Source organism: Oculina patagonica, chromosome 12 (genome assembly GCF_052425735.1).
Source record: "Oculina patagonica isolate OP01 chromosome 12, crgOcupat, whole genome shotgun sequence".
In the NCBI taxonomy this organism is placed as follows: Eukaryota; Metazoa; Cnidaria; class Anthozoa; order Scleractinia; family Oculinidae; genus Oculina; species Oculina patagonica.
The window spans coordinates 22,280,571-22,299,001 of NC_135769.1; the positions used below are offsets into that span (position 1 = coordinate 22,280,571).

The 18,431-nt window shown below is 37.6% G+C and overlaps 1 protein-coding gene across 1 annotated transcript in view; it reads right to left on the bottom strand.

Moving 5' to 3' along the window:
• LOC144633697 (eukaryotic translation initiation factor 2-alpha kinase 3-like) overlaps nt 1–18,431 on the bottom strand; it is a 22,211-nt gene continuing 3,780 nt past the window's right edge. Inside the window, exons 3-8 of the mRNA XM_078492558.1 lie at nt 12,511–12,567; nt 11,657–11,759; nt 6,407–6,462; nt 4,445–4,546; nt 4,306–4,368; nt 1–2,108 (exon numbers count right to left, since the gene is read on the bottom strand). Coding sequence (XP_078348684.1) covers nt 1,980–2,108; nt 4,306–4,368; nt 4,445–4,546; nt 6,407–6,462; nt 11,657–11,759; nt 12,511–12,567 — 510 coding nt within the window. The 3' untranslated portion in view covers nt 1–1,979. The remainder of the gene's footprint in view (nt 2,109–4,305; nt 4,369–4,444; nt 4,547–6,406; nt 6,463–11,656; nt 11,760–12,510; nt 12,568–18,431) is intronic.

Consider the following 18,431-nt stretch of genomic DNA (forward strand, 5'->3'; position numbering starts at 1 on the left):
TCTAATGATGGAAATTTAATGCAGCTTTTAAGAAGATAACAATAACAAATGGCTTACCTTAATGAATTGATTTAGCGCCTTCCTTCCAATAAGCGCCCCCATTCTAATAAGCGCCTCCATTCTTATACGCGCCCCTTTTCTTAAAGCGCTCCTATCGCGGTGGCTAACTGTCCCTACTGAAGTCGTCGACTTCGAAAAGATAAACTTATGAACATTCACCGTACCGTACATGTATTATTAACTGCTAAAATGGACAATTCTTGCAAAAGTAACTGAACTTTCAACAATTTGTTACTGTTACAGTTTATGTTATTGTTTGTTATTTTAATATATATTAAAGGTCATTAAAGTTTTGTATTGAATATTTGGTTGTTCACGTGCAAAACATTAAGCAAGCGCCCTGTCTCGAATAAGCGCCCTCCCTTAAGGTGCCAAAAGTAAATAAGCGCCCCGGGCGCTAAATCGAATCATTACGGTAATGCTAAAAATACAAGACTTGTATATATATAAGGTATTCAATAAAGTCTACAAAACAGAAAAAAGTATTGAAATTTACAATGCAGAAAAATGTCACATGAGGATTAATTGAGGGATACTAATAGACCTTTTGCAGTCCATTTGTTATTGTTTTGTGTTCATGTACATTGCCCTTCAAGCCTCGCTGCAGGTTCAAGTTCTTTTTGTTCTTTGTACATGCTGGCCAGGCTTGGAGAGCAATTTGCATGAACACAAAAGAATAACAAATAGGCTGCAAAATTTGGTTTTCGACTATATTCTAATAACAATTTTATGAGTATTTCCTTACTTTACTTCAATTTTTACAACTATTTTATCCCATTAATTTTTGCATTATCTTTAACATCTATCAATGTAACCTGCTTTTAAATAGCCTGCGAGCAGGCTCTATTGATCTTCTAGCCTGCAGAACAGGCGGTTTATTTTTTGCGGGGTTATTGCGAGGTCACGCGAAGCGCGACCCCACGAGCGCGGAGCGCGAGGGAAAAATAAAAAATGTAGCGTGCACAGTTTTTGAGAAAAGCGTCTTTACGTAGCTGCGTGTGATGAATTTCAATTGCGTACCGTTTATAAAGAAGTGTCAGATGACACACCCATAATTTTGGTGTTGAGTTTGTCACACTGTTGTACTGTGAGACGAACCGCAGACATCTTCAGCCATGTGCTTCGCGCTCGTCCCCACGCGACCCGAAAAATAAAAACTCGCACTTCGCGCTTCGACACTTTTCTCGCGTCCCGAGGGTGTCCGCTTACGAGAGCATCGACTGTATATTTATTGTGTACGATAAATGGTGCAAATTGTTGAATTTTATAGTAACTAGCTATTACTGCCAATAATTAATTTGCCGAAAACCAACCTAAAGTCTTTGAGTCTACATCATTTTAGATATAAATGAAACTACATCAAGGAAGTTAAAGATCGTTTCCAGTCCTGCAAAATGTCTGTCAACAACGTTTAAGTGAGCCTCACACGACGGAATAATTATAAGCCAAAATAGAAAAACATTTTTTCATTATTAACGCCAGATATTCTTGCAAAAAAAATAATGAGTAGGAGAACCTCGACGCTATTCCGTACCAACCATTCGGCTCATCAAATATCCCTGAACGAAACAACGCATATTGGCGGAACAGAAACATTATTTACGCTTTTACTGAAGTGTAAGGTATTAAAAATTTGAAACAAAAAAGAGATTTTGACCTTTTATAACCATTCAGTCTCACCGTTTCACTTAAGCCAAGCATTTAGATGCCAACCCTGACTCAAAAGATACCTAACATATATCTCTTCAATGGCTTCTTTTGACTAAACTAGACGACTGGGTAGCCGTTTTTAAAAACGTCAAACCACCAATCTATGGTAAAACTTCTTGAGAACCATTTTACTGCACATCGACTTTCCTGTTCTAATGCATTCTATTTTTCTACATGTACACCTTCATCTTTTGTGAAGGTTTTGAAGCTTATTCTTTTCCTGCATCATGTCGTTGAACCTCTTGACGGACTTCTCGCAGAATGTCACTGTTTGTCACTTCGTTTGCATTTGGTCTTTTCTCAGGATTGGCGGACAAAAGCCATTGTACAAGTTTTGTCTGTAGATGAATTATTTGATAAAATTAATAAAAATTGCGTAGCGTCTTGTTTTTAGGTGATACAATTTTTTTTTTCTATACGCTATTTTGCACGGAATAGGTTTAAAACTACGGAATAGGTTTAAAACTACTTGCGTCTAAAAGCAATTTTAATAGAGAAATCAAAGCGTATTCCAAATAATTGTGTAGGGTGCTGTGTACACAGAGCAGGAAGAAGCTTGTAACATAAAACGGTAAAAGATTCTCTTCTTTTTTTATTTACAAGAAATCCAAGGGCTTCTGTGAGCCTGGCCACTTGTGAGTGTGACTTGAATATAAGTTACAATAGCATGTGAAGTTTAGTCTCTTGCAAATTTGTATCTTACGTAAACTTCAAGCTGCTGCTGCTGGCAGTTATAAAAGTTTATGTTCATGTCAATTTAATGACGACGGTTTGAATTACGCTGGAAGGCATTTATAATTCAAATACGAAAAATGAGAAAAAAATCATATAAGAAATTAAGGTGGCTCGATCCTATTTATTTACGTGATGTTTGCATTTTTGAATCGCGCTTTTTGGCAGGAAAGATTTCGCCGATTTCTTCGAATTTTTGCGTCCTGAATGAAAAATGTTCGAATTTACAGAATATGGCATTCGTTTTTCAGTCGAAATAAAGTCTTTTGAGATTTGAACACATTTTCAAAATGTAGTTTTTACCAAAAATGTCCATAATTTTAAAACCCGACGACAGATTTCTCCCAAACTTTAGCAAATAAGCCTCAGAGCTCTCTAGTTTTGAATCAGGAAATTTCATGACAATCCTGACCATGCAGTTCGCTGCACAAAATGCTTGTCAAATTGTATTTAAAAATGCTTCGCTTATGCATTCATGTCAACTGACGCACAAATAGCGGAACAGTGTAGCCAAACTATCGGTCATCTGAAGGTATTATGCTACCCAAAACCTTATCAAAAAGAAAGTGAGTAATCAGAAACCTACAGCAAATTCTGACAGCGCAACAAGAAGGACAATTTTATGACTTGTGCAAGGTAAAATTAAATATTTTATATTTATCTCACCAATCACGTATTCGTTCACTTATTTTCGAAACAAATCTTAGGATAGCAAAAATGAACATTTAAGAAACACCCTTACCAGTTCTTGTCACAGTAGATTCCCATTCTGAGGAGAAATAAAACCGCCAAGTTGAGTACTTCCCACCATCCGCTTTTCGACTGCAATGAAAACCCTGTGCCTGATAATATATGCAAGATAACTGACTTTGTATTCGCATTCCTTACGGCCAGTTTGCCACTTGGGGATAACAAGTCTTGGGAAACATTAAAACATCATTTTAATAAGAAAACCAATTTTCATATTTGAACACTCGCTATACCCAAGTGGCTAACTGCCCGTGAGGAATTCGAAAACAAAGTCAGCTATCTTGAATATATTACTGAGCACAAGGCTTCTCGATGCAGTCGAAAAGCGGATAGTTGGAGGTACTGAACTTGGCGGCTTTATCACTGTGATGAAAACTGGTAAGGGATTTTCGTAGATGTTCTTTTTTGCCATGCTGAGATTTTTTCCGAAAATAAACGAACGAATACGTGATAGGTAAGATAAATGTAAAATATTTTATTTTACCTTGTATGGGTCATAAAATTGTGCTTCTTGTTGCGCTGCTTGTGTTTGCTGTAGGTTTCTGATTCCTCGCTTTCTTTTTGATAAGGTTTTGGGGATCATAATCCTTGCAGATGACAGATAGTCAGGCTGCACTGTCCCGCTGTTTGTTCGTCAGTTGACATAATGTATTGGCAAAGCATTTTTAGATAAAATTTTTAAGCATTTTGCGCAGCGAGTTGCATGGTCAGGATTGTCATGAAACTTCCTGATACAAAACTAGAGAGCTGAGGCATATATGCTAAAGTTTGGGAGGAAACTGTCGTCAGGTTTTAAAATTATGGACATTTTTGGTAAAAACTAGGTTTTGAACAATGTTCAAATCTCAAAAGATTTTATTCTGACTGAAAAACGAATGCCATATTCTGTAAATTCGAACATTGTTCATTCAGGACGCAAAAAAATTCGAAGAAATCGGTGAAATCCTTCCTGCCAAAAAGCGCGATTCAAAAATGCAACCATCACGTAAATAAATAGGTTTGGGCCACCTTAAAATACATACAAACAAGCAAACACAAAAAAGGAAAAGGAACCTGTAATGGCATCTTTGTTTCAAAGTCACTTGGAAGCACACACCCTTTGACATCACTGATGACCTTGAAGGGAAACAAAAAAACCGCCATAATGATCAGTACAGGAAACCAATATCCCTGAACTTATTTCTTTTCCTACCTTCATCCTCTCCATTTCTGTACCAAACGAATAGAACAGTTCAAAGAATATGAGTCCAAGTGCAAAGATGTCCACTTTGTACGAGTATGCTTTTCCCTCCACCTGGAATTTTTTTAACAAAGGAAATAATTAAATTATATAGTTACATAAACACAACACTTAAAGTGGTACCACGATGTGGACAGTCACTTGTGCTCATTTGTCTTTTATGGGAAAACTGTACGCTGCGGGAGAAGATGACGACTGGGGCTTAGTCAATAGGCCAATTTGAAGTTTACTAAGACAGCTGTATAAAAAGAAAAAGTCGCATCTGTACAGGGTTGGTCGCAATCTGAAAAAATATATATTTACAAATACCAGCAGGAAAGTACTGAAGCATAAAATAAAACAATAAACAGAGTTGTAAATAGTTCATGTTCTCGCTGATACTTGCTCATGTTCTCGCTGATACTTGTGAATATTTTACTTTAGATTGAGACTAACTCTGGACAGATGCATCTTCTTTTTAGTGGTCTTGGTTAACTCGAAACTGGACTATTATAACCGTGTGGCTTCTGCTGCCTTGACAGTTTTTAACAAATGGATTGTCTGTTTAGTTATAGACGTAAAGATGACGTCAAAATGTGACCAAGAACAAAAAAGTGGCCCATGCGACAAACTTCATCCAGGCCTCGATGAATCCTAAAATTTTGTACGAACATAGGAGGGGTTATCCTAGGGGTTTAACTTTGCTATATTAAAACTCTTAGGGCCGATTATTTAAACGAAGTTTAGACTGCGGCTAAGAAGGTCGTGATCTAAATCGGTATTTAGCCTGCGATTCCAATTATTTAAACAACGTTTATCATAAGCCGCGTTTAGACGAACTTTAACCGTTGACTTACAAACAATAACAAGTTAGACCTGCTCCTGAGTAGGTTTAAACGTCGTTTAACCGTTTATTTTCACTGATACTAGCACGTTGCAGTCAACTTGTTTCTTGATTTGTATTTTATGCGTTTCCTGGACCTCCATGCTGGTTTGAAGATATTTTTAATTCCATTTTTTCATTTCGTTTAAAAACACAAGTACAATTTCTTGAAAATATTTCCGCACAGCTTTATACTACATTGTATATGCAGCCCTTTTATAAAAAGAAAACAACAGCAAGACAATAGTGTTCCTTTGGGAGTACCACGCATGCATGATGTCAAAACAATAGTTTCACTTGTTAGTCGTCGTCTAAACGTAGTCTTCCTGAACTCCGGCTCATTGGCGTTCAAATAATTTGATTTAGACTCCGGTTAGCCATGGTTTATGGAGTCATCGTCTAAACCTCGATTTAGCCTCAAACAACGTCTAACTTAGGCTTCGTTTAAATAATCGGCCCTTAGTCGCCTTTTCATTTGACGTCCGATGGTAAGCGCATGACGCATCCGCTTGGAAACATCCTAAATGGTTTATCCTTTGTCCGATCCTGGTTCATTGTTAACTCTTTGTTACTTTCCTATCTAAGTAAAATATGGTTTTGTGGTTTCCTTAATTTGAAAGAAAGTTTGGACATCACAAAAACAGATTTAATAAATCGTGATGAAGCTCTTTAAAAGGCATTGTACTTTTTACACTTTGCAGTTTACAAAATGGCTAAATGGGCTTCACGGGAAACCGTAATAAGACTCAGCACAATAGGCTATAATAATTGTGAAACAAGAATGTGCCTACCATTTGTTTGGATTACACTAAAAGAGTGACACAACGTTAAAATTGACTTTTTAAGCAGTGCATGAACTATACTCTCCCGCTGTCTCAGGAAAGCATTCTTTGACAAGATAAGGCATACTGATGTACAATTTAATATATATGCTTGATTTCTGCATGTTATTACAGATGCCAAGCTTTAATAATTATGTCCAAATGATCAAAGGACATGTTTCAATTTTTTTAGTTATTACGATTAAAAAAAATTACATACGATACAATTACCTGTTCTGGACTCATGTATAATTCTGTTCCAACGTGATGAGTATGGGTTTTATCATCTACAAGAACATTGTTCCCAGAATAACAGAACAGAACAATATCACATATTGGTTACAGTTTTGTGAATACTATTGATCTCTAACTTAATGTTATCTAATATGTACTTATCAAACACAATACCGAAATGACACAATCTAAAAAAGCCTGATTAATCTCGTACCCAGATGTTTACTCACTTTGTTTTCTCCGAGGTTTGAGAAGATCTGGGTACAAGATTAACGATAGATTTGCAAACTTACCTTACGAAAGTAATAAAAATGGTAACACGTTTCCTTCTCCCAAAAGTCAGGAAACTAGGAAACTTAATACCGAACCAGCACTATAGGTTGAGAACTATAAGTGAGAACTAGTTCATGAAAATGACTACAGTTGACTCCCGATAACTCGAACCTTCAAGGGAAATTGAAAATGGTTCGAGTTATCGGGAGTTGAAAACAAATTACCGGAAATGAGGAAAAAGGGTGTTTACTGATTTTCTATTCATAGAACAGTGTAGACCAGTGTACATTTTAAATAAACAAATTTAATTAGAGTATAGATAAGCCGAAAGGGAAAGGAACAACATATTTCTAAATCACTGTCAGGTATACATAAAAACGTAACGTAAAACAAAGCAAACTTAATAGCTGCGAACTTTGCAGGTTTCAAAGAGAACAACGCTAATGCTATAGGCTACTGCTACAGAGAAATAGTCAGTTAACTAGTTGTACCTATCGGTAAGTGCCAACGAGCGAAATACTCATGTTTGTTCATAAGAACAGATATTGAATGGTTTTTGATAGAACTATATTTGAAATGACCAAAATATGGTAAATTGTATTTTAGGTAATATGCGAAAAAAGTGCTATTTCTCTGGTGTTCATAAATGACACAGGCTTGATAGCCTGCGTAGCAGGCGCCGTAGTTTCCAACGCGCGTATTCTCGCGATCGCGCACTCTTTTAAACACACTAAAAAACGTACACAGATGTCTGCTACGCAGGCTACGGGTTTGACAGATCGATAACTCTTGACAAATCTTTAAATGCTTTTCAACGTTAAAATGTCAAAATGTAGGCAATAAATAAGGTTTAATCACTGTTTTTTTTTTTGAATACAACACGCGATGGTTAAAATGTTTCCGTCCACAAAAGAGATAGTTGCATTTCAAGAAATTCTTATAAATCAAATCCCAAAATCAAAACTGCTAAGATGCTTTTTTAAAATAATTTTCAGTTGTCAGAGACAGTAATGCACGGGTCAGATTTCAGCCTCGCATGCGAAGTGTCATGTTTAGTTACACAAAACTTGAAAATATTGAACAGAAAACAAAACTTGGAACGGTCAAGGATTATTTGGAGACAAAATTTTTATTCAAGTTAACATTACATTTGCCGTTAGAAGCAAAAAACTTTTGACTTTCTTGTGTGTATGACATGCAGTAAGTTTAGTGAGCGTCGCTTTGTATTGATGTTATTCCTACGCGTAGCGAAAATGCGTGCCAAATAAAATATAAACGGTATTTGATTTGGAATAAATCATCGGTCGCTTTGAAGACCTTGATGTTCATTTTTTCGGCTGTCGAATATTCTGTAGGGTATTCTCTTTCGTTTAATAATTCCCTAAAGGGATGAATGACCACATTGAAACTGATTTTAACAGCGAGCCGCGTGGACGCCATTTTGGTCATTTGCTCTCTAGGGAAAAACAATACAACCCAAATATGGTAAAAAAAAGTCCCTTACGCAGAACTTAAGTCTTTCTCTGCCTATACACTCATACGCACACGGCTCTATGATTCTGCCGCCTCGACAGCCTCGCCTCTTGGATCGGCTGTCTCGTTGGCAATTAGCCCTGGCGATAATCCTTTAAAGTTTTCTAAGGTTGGATTTGAAAGAATCGGTATTAACCTCCACACCCGGGCCTCCACAAACGAAATGAACGTCTGTAGCACGTCAATGGCGGGGCACAGTTCGTGTTTTGAGGGACGCTCTAACTCGTGTAGTAGTACGTATTTATTTCATAATTATTTCATTGTTTTGGACTACAGCACGCTATTTGTTTTGACTTGTCATGCATTGACATATATAGTTGGAGTTATCGAGGGTAAAATTATATAGAAAATGACCAGGCGGTGTGCGCACTGGGATCGCTATGCATTGTGGATGTAAAATTTTCAAGATGGCGGCGAAGCTGGGAAAATTTAGTAAGTTACAACCTTCGTTTATCGATAGAATTATTTCTTTTCTGAGCTCCTTTTCTACAGTTACAAAAACTTATACTCACTAAGATTGTATTTCTGTCAACAAAATAAGCAATGTATATTATTTTCAGCAAAAACGCGGACAACGAAAATTCGTCCCGTATGAGCATGTAATTTGAATCCGTCTTGTCTTGAGCTATAATTTTTCGTACATTGCACATTGAACGAAGAAATTGATATAAACTGTTTCTACAATGCTTGTTCTAAGCCAAGGTATAAACGCTCCCAAACGCTCCCCTCGTTGTATTGTAGATTTTCCGAATTAATACAGACATGTTTTGGTGGCAAATATGGCTTCGAAGAGGTGACAGATACAAGAAGTGATCGCATGGTGTGACTCGTTTAATCAGGAGATAGCGACGAACCATTTCCTCCAACATTGTTTAGATTACCAGCGGTGCTTAAAATGTTTTACATCGGTGCATGGCCCAAACTAAATAAAAAATAATGTATTGGCTTCTTGTGAAACTGGCAATTTAATGAAGTTATCTGAGTTTATTTTAGTCAAAGGGAACGATTTATCGTTATTATAAGTCAAAGATGTGTTTAAAAGCTGAATCAAACTCTGTGGGGAAGTTCATTCAAGGGTATTTTGATGTTGAACACAAATTCCCAGATCATTTTCTTAGCTTCCAGTTGTCTAAAATAAAGATTGAATAAATTGAATGAAAGTCTGTATGCTTGACTTGTGTTCGTTGTTTACTTGTATAAAATGTGCCCATTGAAGACAGGTAATTGTTAAAAAAGAAAAATACACCAATTTGTGAAATTTAAAGGTGACGACATGATAAAGATCCTTAGATGACAACAGAGATACTCAGGGATTTGCTTATTTTGGTAGGCAGAATGTATACTGAGTGCTAAAATGGTCACCAGGTGAACCAAGGGCAGGGAAAACAGCTATTGCTATAAATAACTGGCATCAGAGCAAGTGCAGTCATTGAGATCAGTGCTAATATGTCAATGATGAGAGAATACATTCAGATGAGAGAAATGACTTGCAAAACTTTGCCTTAGATCACTACATTCCAAGATCCAGGTGCTGACACCATTTTTTAATTCATTAAATGGGAGAGGGAAGGAGAGTTAGGAGGCATGAAAGAAGACTTGCATCATAATTTCTGATCTGGTTGCTATTTATTACACCTGCTAATGTAGACTGATCTTAAGCTGAAAGGTTCATGAGTATGCTATTCACTGTTTTACAATTCAAGCAAGCAATTGCATGCTCATTTATGTGCGAACCTGTTTCAGGAGGTATGTAAACATGGGAATGACTTGTAGGCTTTTTGGGACATGTTTTGATAGCCTAATATAATGAAATTCTCCCAAACTCTCCTGGTGACTCCATCAGGCTGTATAAGCACAAATGCCATTTGCTGTTTCATGGCTATAACAAAACAGTTAAACTACTTTTCATAAGAATTGTACCAAAAAACTGGCAATGACAAATAAACATACAGTAAAATGCAGTTTTTCTTTTATTTGATTTAAAACTTTCTAAACCACCTGTTACAAGTATTACTGAAGTGTTCTAGTTTAAAAAGAACAAGCCAATGGGAAATGTTGCTCAATAATTTTTAAAAAATGTATATGCAGGAGGAAGTCAAACCTCAACCGTAAATAACAAAAAAGAACTGCAACAAGCAGCAAAAAGCCTGGAAAAGCTTAAATTATAAAGGATCTTGTTCATAACATTTTGTACCAACTTTTGATCAGTTTGTATAAACATAAACACAAGAATACATCAGTACAATTCTTATCATGCAGACTCGGTAGCTTATATAACACAAGGCAGCTATTAAATCAAGCCTTTTTAACGCAATATTTCTACAGTTGAAAGCTCGAAATGATCAAATCGATTTCAACACTCAAGGTGGCACTGAAGTGACTGAACGGACAGAGAAGTCAAAACATTCGAACAGGCCATCTTACCTTGAGTTTGCTCACGATTGTTTTGGGATCACTGACTTTAAGGAGAGTCAAAAAAGTGCTGACTGATCGTGAATGATCGAAGAAAGTGATATTGGGCCCAGGTATTGAGTCGTCTTGCAGTAGATGGTAGACTATCGACCGCTATCGATGCACCGGCAGGGCAGATAATTTATCCTTCGCTCACATGAACCAACATGCGAATGTACGTATAAACAAACGGTATGTATCAAGAAGCGAAGACTGTTTTCGCAACCAAACTCGAACTTGTTTGTTCGTTAACGTTCTTTTAAAGAAAACATAGCAAATTCGCTGATTTTCGCAGCGTATTTAACGAATACAGCTCGCCTTCGTCGCCTGTCACAAGATGTGCACTTATCCACAACTTGACACAAATGACCAGAATTTTAATTTCGACCATGATGCATAGCGATCCCAGTGCGCACACCGCCTGGAAAATGACCTGAAGGGAAACGACAGTTGGTTCGACTTAGCAGGAGATTTGATTTATCGAGGGTTCGAGTTACCGAGGGTAAAATTACAGTAAATCTATAACGGAAATCCAGGGGAAATCGATTTTGGTTCGAGTTTGCGCGAGGTTCGAGTTATCGGGAGTCGACTGTATATCAAATTGCAGGGCGCCCAGGCTTACCCGGTCGTGTCAGCGGCAAAATTATAAAGGATTTGTACGGAACTTTATTGCTTATATTGATATTGAACCAAAATGATAGAAAACATTAAATATTCAGTCGAAATTTCACACCATATATTGTCTATACGATGTTCCTTGACTAGTCTATTAAATGTAGCTATACAGTTTCATATACAAATCTTAATAATTTTGCGGCTAACATGACAGAGTGGTGATATCGCGAGCCTGGGTTCCTGTGTTTAAATACGTGCTTGTAATATTTCCTTTTTAAGTCGGATTGTATATGGTGATCATGAATCACTATCTTTCGTACTTCTAAGTTTGTTTTGTTCTAGCTAATAACACTTGAAGTATGATGAGTGACATACCTTTTATGAGTAGGTTTATGTCATTTTCTGATGTGTAAGCTGTAACCAATCCAAAATCGCCAACCTTCACAGATCCATCCGAAGAAAAGAAAATATTGGATGGCTGTCTCACAAAAGAGTAAAAATAGGGGTTAGTCAAAAAATCAATACTTTATAATAATGAATACACAAATACCGTCGCTTGCATCTAAGCGTGACCATGTGACACCGAAGCATGATCTAATTGGGTATTAAACGTGGCATGATCGGTTTGCAAATTTTTGAAGTTTGGCAGACCGTAACGGTAACTTTCCCAAAAAAAATTCAACACATGCCGGTTTCGAAATGACGGAAAGATTGGATATAGGAGACTTTTTCAAAGAAATTGAACCTGATCTGTGTCAAATGCATACACCTTTCGAGAAAGTGGCACTCCAGGTTTAACAATTCGCCCGCACTTGTTTGTGGTGAACATTTTGAGTGCTTAAGTTCGCGTTAAAGTTCTGCCAAACTTCAAATGTTTGACGACCAATCATGCCACGTTTAATACCCAATAAGTTCATGTTTCGGCGTCACATGACGACGGTTTGCTACTGAATTTGCCATGCAGCCCTCATGGTATATTTCCTTAAAGTAGTTTGAAGGATAAATGACACAATATATTTACAATCCTACACATAATGACGGTAGGCAAGTCTGGTATCTAAGGATTTATGTACCACCATGCGTACTTTCAAATTTTACATCTCATTTTTTGCATATTTGAAAGGTTGAGCATATTGCATGTCTGGAGAAACACTGGATTTCTAGATTTCTATGGCTCAGGAACATACATTATTTATTCAAAATATAATAAATATACAAAGATTACAAACCTTTAGATCTCTATGCATCAGCCCTTTGCTATGAATATAATCAACCGCCTCAAGGATCTGTTCAGGAACAGATATTCAATCAAGTTAAATATCGTTTTAGACACCTTTCGTAACAAATTAGGTCGAATAGGTTATGTACAAATATAAATAAAAATGATTGAAATTAATCCTGAGACACTTTTACAATGTAGGTATAAGTACACAAAGTTAAAACCAGTTAGAGCTGATGTGGCTTCCTCTCTAAATATAGCAATATATTTTATTTTATTTAAGTTAAGTTAGTACAAAAATGTTTTGTTTTCTTCATATACAAACAGTTCCATTCCAATTAATAGCATAACTGATTTGTAAAAGTTAAGAGGTCTTCTACATGTTGCATAAAGGATTTTGAATGATGTTTCTGTTGCTAGCCGTTGGCTTGCCCATTTTCTTTCAGCTTTCGAAACAATGAAGTTTATTTGTAACTAGTGGTTCACTTATTGCTGCCGGAGCATTCGCATAGGCAGCACATACGGATATTAGGGAACTTATTTAACTAGTAATAGTTCTCACTTTAAAGCTGCCCCCGCCTTTTTATAATTTGTTTTACAGCAATAATCTAAGATTAGTGGAGTCTTTTGTCGCTTTTAATTATTGATGCCGATGGACTGCATAATTAGACTTCTTTTTTACTGTGCAATGTACGTCATGACATTGTTTGCTGCGGAATTTCTTGTTGTGTGACACCGTTGCATCCTAAAAATATTAATTCACAAGTTCAAGTCGAATATATTACCTAGCGCGCGGAAATATTAACCTAGCGGAAATACACATAACACATTATTCGTGGTGACAACACGCAAGCTTATTTCCTGGCTTATAACATTCAAAATTAACTTTAATACTAACAATAATTTCCAGGCCGAGAAGCCTAAAAATTCCGCGAGTAACAAACGATACAATATACGATACAAACCCCGAAAGCAAACGTTGACGCTCGAACCAGCTCTTGGAACACACGTAGCCAAGAACACGAAACCAATTGCTCGAAATCTTTCGACGTATTACTAACAACTGCTTCAAATATCACTTAAAGCAGAGAAACCGCTCGAACAAATCTGTGAACACACGTAAACCGAAACCGGAAAACGAAATGCTGCTAGAAGATGGCGAAGCTCGAAGGTGACGAAACGCGACCTCGTGGTTGCAAGTACCCGACACCACCGTGCGCGCTTGCTAAAATATTACCCGAGACGACCGTGCGCGCCTAGTTTTGTCAAATCGAGAACGCTTCGCCCATTACAAACACATTTCTTACTTTTTCAACAAATATTCTTTGTCCTTGTATGTATACACTCGGGGACTCCTAGGGTGCCTCCTCGGGTTTTGGCCTCTGGGCCAAAACCCTGCGGGGGCAAAAAGCAGCCAATCATTGGCCGTTTTCTACTAGGAGCTACAGTATGGGGCCCAGTTCTCGGCCACTTTAGACGTAAACTAGTATTTCTTTCCTCAAACGTAAACTAGTATTTCTTTCTCCCAGAGCTTTCTAAATTATTCAGCTTTTTGGTGTTAAGCTATCGACCGGTTAATAATTAATTATACCGAACAATAATAAAAATAAAATCTCCTTTTGTGGGCCCAGTTCTCGGCCACACGGGCCCAGTTATCGGCCACCAAAAAGCTTATGCGTAATTTCCATATAAAAAGGCTCAATTAATTTTCACAGTCATAAAATCACTCTGTAAACTTATTTATGTTATATCGATCCCAAATTATTTTTATGAGGCTTTGTTTTACTTTAGAAAGGAAGGTTTTTAACGCGCCTAGTTGCTTGCCTATTTGCAGGTTCTTGCAAAACCGCAGAATTGTGTTGTGTGACCAATGCATTTAGATGGTTTACTTTGCAGTGGAAAGGTCTTGAAAGAGTAAGGCAAGAGTCAGCTCAAAACTTAGAGATTTAATTGAACTTTATTTTGAAAACATTTCTTTCTTTTATTCTGGCTGCAGTAGATGAAATTATATTAAAAGCCAAAGCGCTAAGCTGTGATAGCGAACAGGGTGGCCGAGAACTGGCAAATACGCAAAAGTCGCACGGAAAGATTCCGAAGTAAACTAAGACCAAAAAAATACAAAGAATCAACGAAAAGTTAACTTAGCAGAAAGCTGAATTATTGTACGTTTCACATGCAAAAAATTAGCTCTTTTTGGTTGGGGCTTTCGGATAAAATACGAATTTAACTGCATCCAAGAATTTTAAGGAGCCGTAAACAAACAAGATTTCCGGAAAACAAATTAACCTACCTTCGCGTAAACTCGACGTGTGAGCTTTCTATAGCGAGTTGAAGGATCAAACTGAAGATACTTAGAGCACAAGAATCATTCTGACGCTGGATGTAAATAACTTTTTGTTTTAATTCAACTGAGGCGTGAAAAAACGCGTTGAACACAAAGTGGCCGAGAACTGGACCCGGCCGAGAACTGGGCCCCATACTGTACATGTTATCCAATCAGCTGCTTGCTTTTATGAAACCTTGAAGGAAAGTATGATGGCATCTTGCACTTTTCAAGGTGATATTTCAATTGTCTTTCCCGTTTTGAGTTCAAAATGGAAAAAAAAAACGAAAGAACACTCTACTACCAAAAAAAGGACACTGAGGTCTTCAGAAGCGAAGGACAGCTCTTTAGCATTTGGAAGCCAAGTGGCGCCCGTTTTATGAGGTCCAAATAGGCGTAGAAATTTCTGTAGAGCTGTACGTTTCTACACATTACATGATTCCTAATCCATAAGTGGGTAGCTCTGGAAATCATGCGAGTTTAAAATAAGAGTTAAAAATGAAACGTAGAGCCGTAGAAGCGTAGATTTTAAAATGAAAATGTAGAGCTGTAGAAGCGTAGAGTTTAGAATGAAAACGTAGAGCCGTAGAACCGTAGAGTTTAGAATGAAAACGTAGAGCCGTAGAACCGTAGAGTTTAGAATGAACTAAAAACGTAGAGCCGTAGAAGGGTAGAGTTAAGTACATAGCGTATAGTACGCTTCTACAAGCCTACTTCTGTACGTCAGTGTTCATTCTAAACTCTACGCTTCTACGACTCTTGAAAGCATAGAGCTGTAGAAGCGTAGAGTATAAAGTACACAGCGTAAAAGACACTTTCACAAACCTGCGTGTTTATTTTAAACTATACGCTTCTACGGCTATACGTTTTCTAAACGGTACGCTTATTATTATACAACGTTATACAGCTCTACGTTCTCATTCTAAACTGTACGCCGGCCTCTACGGTCCTACGTTTTACTTTTTAATTGTACGCTTCTAAGGCTCTACGTTTTTAATCTTAAGTATATGCTTCTACGAGTCTACTTTTTTATTGTAAACGGTACGCTTCAATCTCCGGTTCAAGTCGTTTTTATTCTAAACTGTACGCTTCCACGAGACTACGTTCTTATTCTAAACTGTACGCTTCTGCTGGTCTACGTTTTCATTCTTAATTGTACACTTCTACAAGTCTATGTTTTCATTCTAAACTGCACGCTTTTGCAGCACTTAATTTTATATTGACGATAAAACGAAGTTATTTGGCAATGAACACAAGGTTTGAGAACGGGCAAAATTAATTTTCATTTGTATTACACAAGGAATAATAGCCTGCGTGGCAGGCGTAAAACTCCCCATCCCTCCCCTTTCGACGCCTGCTACGCAGGCTAAAGGAATAATAGAATGTAAACGTAGAGTTATAGAAGCGTAGCTCTAGTTAAGAATTAAAATATAGACCCGTAGACGTGTCGAGTTAAAATGAAAATATTAAAAGTGACAGGCCAAACACGACTCCCGCCGGTCGCTAAAAGTTAGCCTTCAGTCTGCTAATGGAGGATTTCACTCGCTCTCTGGAGCCGTTACAGAATTTGATATTTATGCCATTGTGTCTGCTAGCTAGCTCTCTGGCATATTTGGTTAGATTTATCGGCTCTTGTTTGTTGAAAGATTCTTAATTGCCTTCAAAAGAATGTTGTAGTCTGTAATGTTTATCAGATCAGTGGGTCTCTAACCGTCATCTTGTTTGAAGTGGCGGTTAACTTGCAGAATAACGTTTCGTTATTCCACGGTTGCGAGGGTCTAAGATCCAAGTATTTTTATGGCTACTACAGTCTCTAGGCATTGAGAGCGATGGTTTCTTTGAGTTAATGTTTAGCTCCCCTTAGTTTGAGTGGTTGTGATTTGAGTTCTTGTATGGGACTAAACTTTACCTCCATTATTTTTAACTGTCTTGTTGCGTTACTTGCATCCAACAAATAAATTCTATGGCAGATTGATTACTGCATTTGAAGTTTCTAGGATGCTGCAACGATGTCCCCTGGCAAATGTTTTATCTTAAGCAAGACTCGAGTTTCGGTCCTTCAGTGGACCTCATCAGTTGCTCCTATGTTAAAGTCTCATCGAATGATTTGGAATCATTCTATTTGCCGTTTTTGTACTTGACTGCAGGATCGAAAATTCTGCTTTCTAATTGGCTCGTTTAACTGGACCAATTGTGTTAATGTTGTTCGATCCGTGCTTAAGTTGTGTTTGTTGAGAAGGCGATTTATCGCATTTTAGACCGTTAAAGGTCAGTTCTGATGCTAAATGGTGGTTCTTTCTTAGCCGTGCGTAAGTGGTGTCCCACATTATGAAGAAGGGCTTCATTTCGAATTTATTGCACAGCATGCGTTAGTCTTTAGCATAGATTTTTTCTTGCGATCAAAGATAATCTCGTGCAACGCAGCGGAACGGGGCTCTGTCAAAAAAAGGTCACAAGTGAAAATATTAAAAGTGACAGGCCAAACACGACTCCCGCCGGTCGCTAAAAGTTAGCCTTCAGTCTGCTAATGGAGGATTTCACTCGCTCTCTGGATGAAGCCCTTCTTCATAATGTGGGACACCACTTACGCACGGCTAAGAAAGAACCACCATTTAGCATCAAAACTGACCTTTAACGGTCTAAAATGCGATAAATCGCCTTCTCAACAAACACAACTTAAGCACGGATCGAACAACATTAACACAATTGGTCCAGTTAAACGAGCCAATTAGAAAGCAGAATTTTCGATCCTGCAGTCAAGTACAAAAACGGCAAATAGAATGATTCCAAATCATTCGATGAGACTTTAACATAGGAGCAACTGATGAGGTCCACTGAAGGACCGAAACTCGAGTCTTGCTTAAGATAAAACATTTGCCAGGAGACATCGTTGCAGCATCCTAGAAACTTCAAATGCAGTAATCAATCTGCCATAGAATTTATTTGTTGGATGCAAGTAACGCAACAAGACAGTTAAAAATAATGGAGGTAAAGTTTAGTCCCATACAAGAACTCAAATCACAACCACTCAAACTAAGGGGAGCTAAACATTAACTCAAAGAAACCATCGCTCTCAATGCCTAGAGACTGTAGTAGCCATAAAAATACTTGGATCTTAGACCCTCGCAACCGTGGAATAACGAAACGTTATTCTGCAAGTTAACCGCCACTTCAAACAAGATGACGGTTAGAGACCCACTGATCTGATAAACATTACAGACTACAACATTCTTTTGAAGGCAATTAAGAATCTTTCAACAAACAAGAGCCGATAAATCTAACCAAATATGCCAGAGAGCTAGCTAGCAGACACAATGGCATAAATATCAAATTCTGTAACGGCTCCAGAGAGCGAGTGAAATCCTCCATTAGCAGACTGAAGGCTAACTTTTAGCGACCGGCGGGAGTCGTGTTTGGCCTGTCACTTTTAATATTTTCACTTGTGACCTTTTTTTTGACAGAGCCCCGTTCCGCTGCGTTGCACGAGATTATCTTTGATCGCAAGAAAAAATCTATGCTAAAGACTAACGCATGCTGTGCAATAAATTCGAAATGAAGCCCTTCTTCATAATGTGGGACACCACTTACGCACGGCTAAGAAAGAACCA